Source organism: Amblyomma maculatum, chromosome 6 (genome assembly GCF_055883805.1).
Source record: "Amblyomma maculatum isolate TAMU_Amacu chromosome 6, ASM5588380v1, whole genome shotgun sequence".
NCBI classification, from domain to species: domain Eukaryota; kingdom Metazoa; phylum Arthropoda; class Arachnida; order Ixodida; family Ixodidae; genus Amblyomma; species Amblyomma maculatum.
Genome location: NC_139349.1, coordinates 109,005,748 through 109,019,196, shown reverse-complemented (window position 1 = coordinate 109,019,196; position 13,449 = coordinate 109,005,748). Strand labels below are relative to the sequence as shown.

At 48.6% G+C, this 13,449-nt stretch overlaps 1 protein-coding gene across 1 annotated transcript in view; it reads left to right on the top strand.

The window, feature by feature from the left end:
* The window catches only part of LOC146186555 (brain-specific serine protease 4-like), a 32,235-nt gene extending 21,131 nt beyond the window's left edge, over nucleotides 1-11,104 (top strand). The window contains exons 6-8 of the mRNA XM_084607260.1: nucleotides 7,354-7,634; nucleotides 8,629-8,786; nucleotides 10,466-11,104. Coding sequence (XP_084463386.1) covers nucleotides 7,354-7,634; nucleotides 8,629-8,786; nucleotides 10,466-10,621 — 595 coding nt within the window. The 3' untranslated portion in view covers nucleotides 10,622-11,104. The remainder of the gene's footprint in view (nucleotides 1-7,353; nucleotides 7,635-8,628; nucleotides 8,787-10,465) is intronic.
* Nucleotides 11,105-13,449: the final 2,345 nt, after the last annotated feature.

Sequence of the window (13,449 nt, the reverse complement as noted above, 5' to 3'; positions counted from 1 at the left end):
ACGAGAACTGCGCCGAGGCCAACGTTACTGGCGTCAGTATGCAATTCTGTGTCGGCTTCCTCGTCGAAGTGGCCAAGTACGGGCGTTGTTTGAAGGCGCTTGCGAAGTTCCTCGAAGGCCCTTTGCTGCTCGTCGGCCCAGATGAAAGGCTGGTCGTCCTTTGTTAGACGAGTCAATGGTTCCGCTATTCGGGAGAAGTCGTGCACAAATCTCCTGTAATATGCACAGAGGCCCAAAAACCGACGCACGGAACTTTTATCAGTGGGGGTCGGGAAAGCAGCTACGGCAGCCGTCTTCTCTGGATCAGGGCTAATTCCCTCAGCACTCACGACGTGACCCAGGAACTTGAGCTGTTGGAATGCAAAGTGGCATTTTTCTGGTTTTAATGAGTCCGGCCCCACGGATGGCATCTAGCACGGCCGTCAATCGTTTGAGGTGCTCTTCGTAGGTCGCAGAGAAAATGACAACGTCGTCAAGGTAGACGAGGCACGTTGCCATTTCAGGCCGGCTAGGACAGTGTCCATCATTCTTTGAAAGGTTGCCGGAGCGGAACACAAACCGAATGGAAGCACCTTAAATTCGTACAGTCCGTCAGGAGTAATGAATGCGGTCTTCTCTCGATCACGTTCGTCGACTTCGATCTGCCAGTACCCGCTGCGTAGATCGAGCGATGAAAAGTATCGGGCGTGGCGAAGTCGGTCGAACGGGTCATCGATTCGAGGCAATGGGTAGACGTCCTTTTTCGTAATTTTGTTAAGCCTCCTATAGTCGACGCAGAATCTGAGTGCTCCGTTCTTTTTAGCGACCAGCACAACTGGTGACGCCCATGGGCTTGTGGACGGCTGGATCACATCATCGCGGAGCATTTCATCAACTTGCGTCCGAATAGCCTCTCGTTCTTTCGGCGATACTCGGTAGGTGTGTTGGCGAATAGGGCGCTCGGTGGGATCAATTATAATTCGATGTTTGGTTACTGACGTCTGTCTCACTTTGGAAGTGACGGCAAAGCAGTCACGGTAAGTGTCCAAAATTGCTTGAAGGCGGCGTTTCTGGGTAAGAGACAAAGCTGGATTCACGTCAGTTTGAACACTATGTCCAGTGCTCTCGGGAGGGTTCTCGTTGGCCAGCGAAAGGGCGCAATGGGCGGATGGCGCACTGACTTCGTCAAAATAAGCGATAGCTGTACCTTGCGGTAAATGGCGGTATTCGGCACTAAAGTTCGTTAAAAGCAGTTCAGTTCGTTTACTTTTCAAGGCGAAGACCCCCCGAGCAACACAGACTTGTAGGCTCAACAATAAATTCACGTTCGTTTCCGCGAGGCCTTGAAAGGCGGGGGGGTTGTCGCACTGCACTGTTACAAACATGCTGGTGCGTGGAGGTAGTGACATGGTCGTCGCACACAAGGAAAACTGGCCTGTCTGTGTAGTCGTCGCTGTGGTGTCTGTACTCGTCGGAAATTGCGCGGTGAGTGGAAAACGTCACCATGAAGTCACGGAGGTCGATGATTGCGTCGTTTTCCCTAAGAAAATCAAGGCCGAGAATCAGGGCCTTGGAGCACTCTGCTAGCACAACAAAGCAGCACGAGAAAGTTACGTGGTGAATCTCGACGCGAGCGGTGCACACTCCGAGCGGCGTTACCACGTGCCCTCCGGCTGTCTTTATCGGGGCTCCGTGCCAAGGAGTCAGGACTTTTCGCAGAATGGTAGCAATGCCATGACTCATAACGCAAAAATCAGCGCCGGTATCTACAAGGGCAGTCGTGTTGTGGCTGTCAACGACGATCGGTATGTCGGTGGAATGCAGCTCACCGTCGACAAAGTGCGGCTTGTCAGGGATCGTCGGGCTGACGGGTCGTTCGTTGCGTCGAATTACAGCGTCGAAGGTAAGCTTCTGTGATCGTCGGGAGGTCGTCGGACTCGTTGGTCGTGCGGTGCGTCGATTGGGGGCGTCGGAGGAAAGCTTCGGCGATCGTCGAAAAGTGGTCGGATTGTTGATCGGAGCGAAGGGTCGGAGGTCGGTATGTGTGATCGAATCGGTGAGCGGAGGATGTTGGTCGTTATGTCCATCGACGGCGGCCCTACCCCCGAGGGTCGCAGTCTTCAGTTTTCCCGGTGCGGACTTGGGGACTGCCTGAGGAAAGAACGGCGGCTAGTTGAAAACTGTCTCGGCGGTGGTGACCTGGACTGGCGTCGCTGGAGGGACGCAGGTGGGACGTGGTCGCTGAGGTACTGGTCGATATCCCGAGGTCGTTCGCCATAGCGCGGCCGAGGGGCATCCGGGGGAAAGCCGCGCAAGCCCATCCGACGGTACGGGCAGTGGCGCAGAACGTGACCGGCTTCGCCGCAGTGGAAGCACAAAGGCAGATTGTTCGGCGTGCGCCACGCGTGTGCTTTGCGAACGGGTGGTCGAGGTTCAGGCACACCAGTCGAAACTGGATATTGCGGTGGAGGACGTGCGGGAGGAGCAGGGTTGCAGGGTGCCGATTGTTCAGGCGCAGGGGTACGCAACACGTCGCTGTACGTCATGATCTGTGGTGCAGGCGGCTGGGGTGACGGTACTGATGGCACTGCTTGGTGGAGCTCTTCGCGCACCATATCCGAGATGCCCCCAACACGTGGATGTTGTTCGAGAGAGGGCAGCTTTTGCAGCTCTTCGCGCACGATGCTTCGGATAAGTTCGCGAAGGGCTTCTTTGTCGTTTCCGGCCATTGGCAAGCGGAAGTCCATGGCAGCGATGTTTGCTGAGCGATCAAAATGTACAAATCGCTGATTCAAGGCACGCTCGATGCTTGTTGCTTCTTTCGTAAAATCAGCAACAGTACGTGGAGGGTCACGTACAAGACCAACGAACAACTGCTCCTTGACGCCTTGCATAAGGTAGCGCACCTTCTTTACCTCCGACATGGAGGGATTCGCCCGGTTGAAAAGGCGAATCATTTCTTCCACAAACATGGCGACGCTTTCATTAGGCCGCTGTGCTCGGGACTGTAGAGCGAGTTCGGCCATCTCTTTTCTTGCATCGTTGCCGAATGTTGCGAGCAGCTGCCGCCGGAAATCCTGCCAGGTGGAAATGGAAGCCTCATGGTTTTCGAACCACATCTTGGCGGCGTCTTCTAGTGCGAAATAAACATTCTGCAATTTTCGCTGCTCGTCCCACGCATTAAATACAGCGACCCGGTCGTAGCTGGTCAGCCAGTCCTCAACGTCTTCGAACTTGTCGCCATGAAACGGTGTGGGCATACGTGGAGTATGGCAGATCAGCTGCTGGGCACTCACGGGAAGCTGAGTGGTCTGAATTGCCGCTGTAGTCATCGTGGTTCGCGGTGGGGAAACAAGAGGACCACACTCGGGTGCTAAGCCTCTCAAGCGACTGCTCGCCTTGTGCACAGGTGTCGTGTCCACGGTGTGTAGATGGGCGTAGGGGGCAGCCAGAGGCTCTTCGTACATGGGATCTACCCAGCACCTCCACCAAAAATGTCACAGAAGCCACACAGAAGCCAGTGAAACTGGTTCAGCAGGTTTACTTACAACTAAGTAAAAGTACCGGCAAGATCAGGCACGGAACCGACTGGCGGGCGAGCACCGAGAGCGAAGAAGACGAGCACGTGCCAGTCTCCCGAGCTCGCCACATGGCGGCGCCAGTAAGATAACATTGCGGCAATATGAATAATTGCAATAATACCTAGGCGTGCAAAAAAGCAGTAATAGTACCCTTTCTGAAAGCAGGTAGAGCCTCCCTCCCCCCCCCCCACACACACACACAGAAATATTAGTTACAGACCAATAGCCCTTAAGCTATATTGCGAAACCTTTTGAAAGCATAGCAAACATCAGACTAACTTTTGTTCTTCAATCCCGGTAACTGCTGGACGTAATATCAGTGCGGATTTAAAAAGGCATTTTCAACAACTGATGCCCTGGTCTGCCTCCAGAACACAGTCTGGGAAGTGTTCATCCACAAACAGCATTGCATTGGGGCCTTCTTCGATCTGGAGAGGGCCCTACGATACCACGTGGAGGTTCGGTATCCTCCGCGACCTAGCAAACCTAGGTATATCCGTGGCAGGATGCTGAACTACTTGAGCGACTTGCTAACAAACCGCCCGTTCAGAGTCAGTTTAGGCGCAACATTCTCCACGACATTCACACAACCCAGAGGATGCATTCTTAGCACAACTCTATCATAGTAAAAATGAATTCCATAGTTAAAGCAATCCCGAAATCCATAGTACATCCTGTTTATATAGAAGACCTCTAAATAGCGTGTACTTCCTCCAGCGTACGAAACCTGTGAGCGACCAATACAGATGACTATAAGCAAGCTGTGAAATTGGACGGACAAAAATAAATTCAAATTTTCTCCACAGAAAACGTTAGCCGTTCATTTTCCACTAAAACGAGGCTTGCCAACTGATCGTATACATTGTACCTGAAGTAAACTCAACTACCAGTCAAGCAAGAACATTAAGTTTTAGGTGTAACTTTTGATAAACATTCTTACCTTATTAAACGAACTAAACAAAAAAGCATCGCAGGTCTTAAATGTACTGAAAGTACTATCAAGGGAATGCTGACGGTCTGACAGAGCTTGCCTATTACATATCTATCGTTCTCTGGTGGGATCAAAGATGAATTATGGGGGCATAGTATACGGTTCAGCAAGGCCATTCTACTTAAAACGACCAGATCCAATACACAATATTGGTTTACGATTAGCATCCGGTGCTTACCGAACCTCCCCAATAGCCAGCTTTTATGTGGAAACAAACGAACCCGCCTTAGAAGATCGATGAACTGCCCTAACTTTTCATACGTCCTTAAATGCCTTTCTGAACCAAAATATCTGTTATTCCATAGGCGCAAAATGCCCATCCAGAACGCTCATCAGCGACAAGCCCCGCAAAATAAAGCCACTCCTCCTGCGATTCGAAGAAAAATGCCGGGACCTGGGCATAACGAGTCAAATACTAATCATTGCCCCAATACGTGAACCACTACCAGCATGGTGCACCTTCCCCAGGTTTTGTGGCCTCACACAAACACATATTTGGAAAACACGCACACCACATGAGCTCACATCACAAGAATATCTGGCACTAGAGGAAAAATGTAGGAATTACTGCGTTTTATACAGATGGCTCAAACGCTAAAAATTGTCAGAAGTGCGATATGCAAGGTGAAACAAAGAACTCAATACGACTCCTTCAGTGCGAATCAGTTTTCACAGCAGAGTGTTATGCAGTTTGTGCCGCTGTGGAGCAAATAAAGAACGAAAACATCCAAAATGGCATCATTTACATAGACCTATTAAGTGTGATCACTGTATTAACCTCTAGAAATTTTGTTGAGCCACTGATAGGAAAGATTATACATAACATAGTAATAGTCACGACACAACCAGTCTATAAAATTCTGCTGGGTACCCAGTCACATTGGGATTATAGGATAATGATGGAGCTTCATGCGCTGCATGAGCTAGAACCATGGAAATAGAACACCTGAATGTGCCACATAGAGATTACATCAAATTAGTGCGCAGCAAACTAAGAGCAAAGTGGAAGGCTGCATGGGGAAAGAAACAAACAAGCTTCACTCTATTAAGCCAATATTAGTATAGAAATTGTCAGCACCAGAAACTCTTAATCGAAGTAGTTGTATGTTGTCTACGAATAGGGCACACATATCTTACGCATAATTTGTTACTAACAAAAAGGAACCAGTATGTGAATTTTGTACTAAAGAACTCGCTGCAAATCACATTTTAATCGCATGTGTAAAAAGACCTGAGGAAAAGAATCTTAGGTCTGCCTTATTTTACAGTCAACGCATCCAATTTCATCTAGCACAGCTTATAGGAGAACAAGCACTTGTTCATTTTTCGCAAGTTTTAATGGTTCTAAAGAAGTAAATCATTTTATGTCAACTATAGTAATCTAGACATCTAACCCTATGTTTGGTGCACGATAGCTTATGCTTCATAACTTGCCGCCGCATAAGGCTTCCAGTGAGCGAGACGCATGTGTATGATGCATACTATATGCTGGGAATGAGAGCAAGTTCAGAACGCTTGCAAGTTTTGCAAATGACAATATCATGATTGTTATCATTGCTGTTATTTGCACTTCAGGTATTGCTAAACGTCATTAACAGCAGATAATGTGCACAGGTGGAACATATGTTAAAGGGGCCAATTTACCCACATTTCTAGCTTTCGTGCTGTTTCCCTATACATAATTTGAGAAGCCGCTCACACCCCCTTGGATAAAGACAGCTTTAAGGGAAGCACCTTATTTCAGAAGCTTGCTTGGTATGGCGTTGAGATACGAGGAACCGCTTGGAAGCGGCTAAGAATATTTGTCTAGAGAGCGGAAATATATTTTTCGTAATGAAAAACCAAACACGACGCTATGCTAGCAACACTATTTGTAGGCAAGCGCATCTACGCGCAACAGTCTTCCATTCCACGAGTATGTTTCAAGGATCTTAATAGCTAGGGAGAAAAGCATAATTGTTTCGGCAACGACATACTGTTTTGCGGTACAGCAGTTTCCTGTCTGTGGTGCTCGAGTTAATCCTCATAATCACTCCATCGGCCGAAGTCGTGTCGCGCTACTGCGCATAATCAGATCTATTGGTTGTGCGGCAAAGCATGCGTTCAGGGCCAGGAGAGAGGTAAGGAAGCGCGAAGGTAGTCAGTTATTTCGAGAATGTTATCGACATGGCTTTCTTCGTATGGTCTGTAAGAACTATGCGAAGGGAGTTGAACTGCTTTTAGGCGCTCTTGCAGAGACATGAAACGCTTCAAAATGACTCCACGACTTGTCATTAGCGAAATGACAGACCTAACATATTCGCAAAACTAAGATACCGTAAAAAGCCGTTGGCGCTTGTACCAAAGTCTTGGTTGGGTACACTTCCCATCGGCATTACGCACAGTTTCTGGTACATATCGCTGTAACAGTTAACCGTATATATACATCAAGGTGTTGTTTACTGCGCCTAGAGTCACGCAGCCACTTATTTGTGAGGAATTTTTAGCGAGTTGTACCTTCATGGCAGCAGAGGCGTAAGGGGTGAAGCGCACTTCATCAACTGTCACAAGTGCGGATATGGTGCCATTGATATCACCAGTATCACTCAGAAGAATCCCGTTGGAAGCGATCAGATTTGAGTCATTACTACTGATCCTCTCCACATGAATTAAATAGCTTTAATATGATGTACGAATTAAAAGGAGTCTCTTTCGTAATGCGCTGCCACATGAGATAACCATTAAAACTATTGGAGAAATTTTTCGACGTCCTCGCGGCTGTCATGCAGTGTAGATACATCGTTGCATTGTATCTCTTTACAGGTACCAGTACAACCCATCCAGCATACGCGTGACGCTGGGCGACTACGTGCTCAACTCCGACGTGGAGAGTCTTCCGAGCGAGACATTCGGCGTCCGCCAGATCCGTGTGCACCCGGACTTCCGGTTCACCCCGCAGGCGGACCGCTACGACGTGGCCGTGCTGGTCCTGGACCGACCGGTCACGTACCGGGCCAACGTGTTGCCCATCTGCCTGCCGCCGAAGGATGCCCAATATGTGGCCCGGGTCGCCGAGGCTGCCGGGTGGGGCGCCCTCGAGCCTGGCACGTACCCTCATACAAGGCTCTAACTGCTGACTTGTGGCTCTTTTCTTTTTTGACACACGCATAGTCTTGAGAAAACCTTCGAGAATGGCTTCGAGAGCAAAGTTTCAGCTAAACCCTTGGTTCTAAGTAGGATTCAGGGTCTTCTGGGATAATTGAAGGCCTAGTTGAGGCCCCAAACGTTAATAAATCAAGACTATAAAATGACTCCATCCTCTGGGGGAACTGTAAAGAAATTACTTGGAGCAATGATTTTATTACTTTTCTTCCTTAAGTAGCCCATAATCCCCATGTACAGCCAGTTGTCCCTATTTCCATTCAATAATGCTTATCAACAGGGCTGTTCAATCAGCGTGACTGATGCTGAGGTGGTTGTGGAAATTTTTGCTTGAAGACAAGCATATTATACTGCTGCATGGTATCGAGCGAAAGGTTGTCCCCAACTGGATATCAGCTAGTAACTAGAGCAATAACGCAAAGAAATATAGGGTGTCGTCCTGCATGAGAGTCAAGAACCAGCGAAATGAAAAAAAAAAAAGCCCGAACTCCCAGCTCGTCTACCCTGGGGGACGAATTCGCAGCAATGTCGTACTGTGTCGCCGTCCAGTAACGCGAAGTCCAAGTGAGATGAAATCGATAGGAACCCAGCTGTGGTCCTCATTCTCTGTCGTAACCTTTGAAACCTAAATTGTACACAAGATCACACCCTTAAAGGTGCACTGAGGTACTGAAGCAGCCTTTTAATAGGAACGGTGGTGCTTGCTGCACTCATAAAAAGGTTGCATCAGTACCTCAATGTACCCTATCTGAAGGGTGCGAGTTTGATACGGAAAACGTACGCTTTGGTTTACAGTAGTTTGTCTACGGTCAGTTGGCTCGAGCTTCGCGCATAGTTTAACGATTGATTTTCACAATTGACGAACTATTTCCTCGCGCAGTACTGCTCTTCCACGTACGGAAGGCAGCTTTACGAGTGGCACCCTGTTCTGCGCAGGCTCGAAGGTCCGGCCTCGTGTCCTGCAGCATGTGCACGTTCCGGTGCTGCCTAACGAGGTGTGCGAGAACTGGCACCGGCGACAGGGCATCAACATCCGCATCCACGACGAAATGCTCTGCGCGGGCTACGAGCGCGGGGGCAAGGACTCTTGCCAGGTAAGCACCCTTAGCCCTCTTCAGCCCCCCCCCCCCCTCCCCCCCTCCATTCTTCGCATCCTTTTCTATCGACGCCACTGTCACTGACGTCGTTCTCTATATTTCGCGTCTGCTGGGGCCACGCACAATGGCGGTCGTGGACACCGTGTTACGCTTGGCTGAGTGACAGAAACGAGCGCTCGCTATCGCGCCGCAGCATCGACGACGGCGTTGAAAGCGCTGCCGCGTGGACACCTATCTTTACCACCGTGTCATGTCTCCCCTCCCGCACTCCTGTTCTGTGGGAGTAGTCTTGGCCACTTATGGAGGTCGCCGGGCGTGGGTGACTTCTATAACGGAGGGAGGCCAGCGAACGCTCGGCGTATTCTTTCGTCGGTTTTCTGCGTGCTCACGAAAGAAAAATGACTGCCCGCGGCAGTGAGAAACGACGCGGTGAAAATGACTGCTGGCGAGAGAAAAGAACGCGATCCTGTTATATAAGCAGTTTCCTTCTTTTCGCGTAACAATGGAGGCTCTTAAGAATGACTAGGGCCGCAAGGGTCTCTTTCGGCATGGTGCTCTCTCCTGGTACGTGGATGTGTGAGGCGCTCTCACTTCGGGTCGTGCGATAGCCGCCCTGATGAGATCAGCGGTTGGGTGCCTCTCACATAGCTATTTGGGTTCTGATGTCAACTTTTAACGTTTCCGCCTTTTCTTCTTTCAACAGCTCAGATCGCCCATAATTGTTTTTGTGGCCTGCTTTCAGGGAAGAAGGTATAGTGGACGAGCCGAGAGAGGTGAGCTAGCGTACGCCGAACTGCACTTCGTCACACCCTTGTGCTACGTAAATGGCTGTTGTAAGAGCAGAAGTCCGCACCAGGCATTTAGGAATCGCGATTGTGAACGAGGTGCGAGCTGGGTACCTGCTTCTCGAAGTTGACTGGTTGCGATCAAGACGCAGGTCGCTTGGCTCGCGTTATCTTATCGGCGGGAGGCGTGTGGACTCAAGAACTCACTGCGATTCTTTTGCTTCACTAAGAAAAATGGCCTCTGCACGACTCGGGCTTGGGCTCGGGCTCAGACTTAAGACTTGGAGAAGAGCGAAGATAAGTCGCTATTTTGCTAACCTCACCCAACTTTCATTCTCCAGCCTCCCTGCTCATGTAGTGTATATATAGCTAACATCAGATGCATCCACATTTGTCAAGGATCTGGAGCGGTCTGCTGCGCTGAAGCACTGATATGGCTGTGGTTGCCTTCCAGTCATCTAAACAATCCTGGAGCCTGCCACTACGGCTTCTACAATAGAGCCGTATGAAACATCGTGGCGTTGAACCGCATTTACGAAATATAAACAAGTCTAATTAGGCACGCACCAAATAATTCACACTTTCAGTCGGCTATACGTAGTAATTTAATAAGCCCAGTGTATACTATGCCGAAACAAAATGAACTTTGCCAATCTTGGCTGCTTCCATGTCTCTAGTAATTTCCGTGTCTCCAGAAAGTAGTTACGGAGATCCACGTAAACACACACACACAAAAAAAAACGTGCGTTTTCAACGCGAGAACAGACCTTGTTCATTTGCCTTTAGTTCATTCGCTCCTTTTGCTCGAAATTTACCGAGAAAAGCAACCTCCCTAAACTAGCAGGTAAATAAGTAACCGTACTCGCTTCTGGCTCGGACCACTCTTCGCAGGGCGATTCTGGCGGCCCGCTGATGATGAACGACTACGGCGTCTACTACCTTATCGGCATAGTTTCGGCGGGCTACTCCTGCGCCAAGAACTACCAGCCCGGCATATACCACAGGGTCAGCAGCTCGTCCGATTGGATATCGTCCAATATCTACTGAGGGAACAAGCCCCCCCTATCCCCAGTCAACAGTGAAGACGCGTGCCCCCTTCTATCGCGGCGGTGCGTGTCAGGTCGCAAGCAAAGGCTGCTGCTGTGCGTGCAGCTTGGACGTCGACGACCGCCTGGTCTGTGCATTGCGGGACCACCTTCTGCGCACAGCGCGTCGCAAACGTGAAGACTGTTCTTGTAGCGGCAGTGCCGGTGCCAGTGTTTTTTGCGCGAAAACATTGTGTGTGCGGCGCTGGTGAGCCAATAGGCGCTTCTGCCCCTTCGCGCGTGTGATCTTCGTCGGCCTTCCTTGTGTGTGAGCGCGTGTGCGCGTGCGCGCAGCGTTCCAGGAAAGTTCACGTTGTTGTTTTCTTTTTAACTGTTTTAAGCGTTTTTTGTCCTGTTTCTAATGTTGTTCGCATTTTTAGGCTTTAAGCAGCGGATTTATTCAGGGCGTACGTTGCCGTTTCTCTTCCAGCTGTGTTTTTTTTAACTAAAACGATCCGTGAGCTCTTGTCCAAAGCCGTTTTTTCCTCGGCACAAGGATGTGTGAAGGTCACTCTTCCAGGATACCGCGCCTCAATCTTTTTTAGCCCCGAGAATTCGCCGCACGCTCAAAAATTGAGACGCTGTTCCAATTGCTGGCCAAGCAGCGTCCTCGCATCGCCCCCGCCGCTCGACTGTCTTTGAAAAAGTAGGAAGAGTGCGCGGTTTTACACGAACGTTGCATGCTTTTCATGCATTTGTGAAATAAATCGTGTTTAAGATATCTGCGCCCTCCTGTCGCATCTTCGAATTTTTCACAGAAAGCTGTCGATGTGCTGCATTGAAATTAGTCGATTGTCGTATGGTGGCACCAGGCACTGCAGTACCAGAAACCCTGTGTACTGCACCCTTTACAAGCTTAAAACAGCCCCAGCGGAGGCATTTTCGCGGGATGACAACTTTCTCGCTAGGCACAAACGTGAATTACCTCCAAGCGTGTGAAATGCTGACCTAACTATGCGCACACACGGTCGTCGGCAGTATGTAGCTCATGCTTCCAATGCTGGGTAAAGGAAGACAACATAATTGCTTAGTTTGTACGTGGCCACGTGTGTCGATGGGGTGTGGATCGAAGGGGGTCATTTCACTAGGTACGGCTTGTGCGCTGCCGGCGGTGATGACTGCTCTACTGAAACAGATCGGTGTCCGGCCGAATGCAGGCGTATATTCTAAAACGGCGTTAAAAATAGGACATGAATTTCCCGCTATATGTGAAGTTGACAAATTTTACTTTAATTTAAATGAAGGCATTTTGATGTATTTCATTCTTTGCGGTTTCAGTGGGAAGGTGGGGCTCATTAACGTGCAATAACTGGGCTGAGAACAACTCTTGAACTCAAAGCTTTCCTAACAAGCATAATTATATTAAAAAAAACAGCAGTCTGAAATAAAGTTTGCCTATACTTAATGTTGGTTTCTTGTGAAAACGTTTCAAACAGACGTTTAAGGTCTTCTCGCTGTGTCCTTGGCAGTGGACAAAAGGGAATTAATGCTCTGTTAATTGAACTTTTCACAATTCCATGCACGCAGGTTTAGTGTATATTATGGTGAGTTCAAAACACTTTGAGCTCACGCCAGAAATATTTCCGAAAGCGATGTAGTTATATTAAGAAATGCCAAGATGAAATAATTAAATAGTATGATGGCTACAGTGCTTGCGTAAGATCATTAGCACGCATAGCACCTTTTGATATTAGAGAACTGATTTTAAGCATGATGGAACTAACCAGCGCTGCCGATGAGTCTTTGAATGTGGCAGGCTGGAGCAATATAGAGTTCACGGAGACTGCATGTGGCGCTTTCCCCTGCCATGTGGTAGATTCGGTGTCATTTTTATCGAATGACATGGAATGTGAAAATAATTCCATTCTCGTTTGAATATGATGGCGAAGTCTGGAACAGCTCCCCCTCGAATGTGTGTGAGCGATAATCATGAAATATAGCTATAATGTGAATGCATGTTCCAAAATCGGCAACATGTATATTTCGAGGGCTGTTAGGCCTCTTCAGCTTAATGTTTTGATATGTGAAAATCACGCTTCATTGAAAAAAAAAAAATTTATCGTTCACCTGGAGCCCATAACATTATATGCATTATCTGCATGGGGCGATGCATTTCCTCTAACAAACTCACTGGTCTGTATGTATAGTTGCAGTAAAATTAGAATGACAGTAGGTGACCCATGAGGGGCCACCAAACTGGGAAAGTATCTATCAAATTAGAACCGATCCGTACCCGTAAGGCGTCCCCCGTAACCTATGTCATTTTGTGAAGATAAACAGTATTTGTAACCTAGTGTATTAGGTTTATCTCTGAATTTATTCTACCCCTTCGATATATCTGTTTACTCCGCTTCAGTTCAAGTGCTTCAGGAAATTAGATTGGAGATACGGGCAGGCAACATTTCTTTTTCGGCTTAGTGAAAATCTCGCATGGGCGAGATTTGGCCCGCTACGAAGTCCAATCGCCGCAACGAGCACGTGCCATCGCCGCCGAATAGAACAACTCACCTCGAATCTGTCACAAAAGAAGCCACTGTCCTGCACTGTGTGATCGGCGGGGTGCTTTCAAATAAACACTGCAGTAGAACCAGCCCAAAAGGTTTCCTCCTTATCGCTCTTAAAGGGTCTAACGGCCTCGAAAATTTTAATACTTGAATAAACCACCACTTACGACTACTATGATTTAAACCCCATATACTGTATACAAGTTCATCCTTTATTACATTTCAGCACCGTACTTAGTCCCCAGGTGCTGCCCATAATTCATTGCATGGGTAGTTATTATAGCAG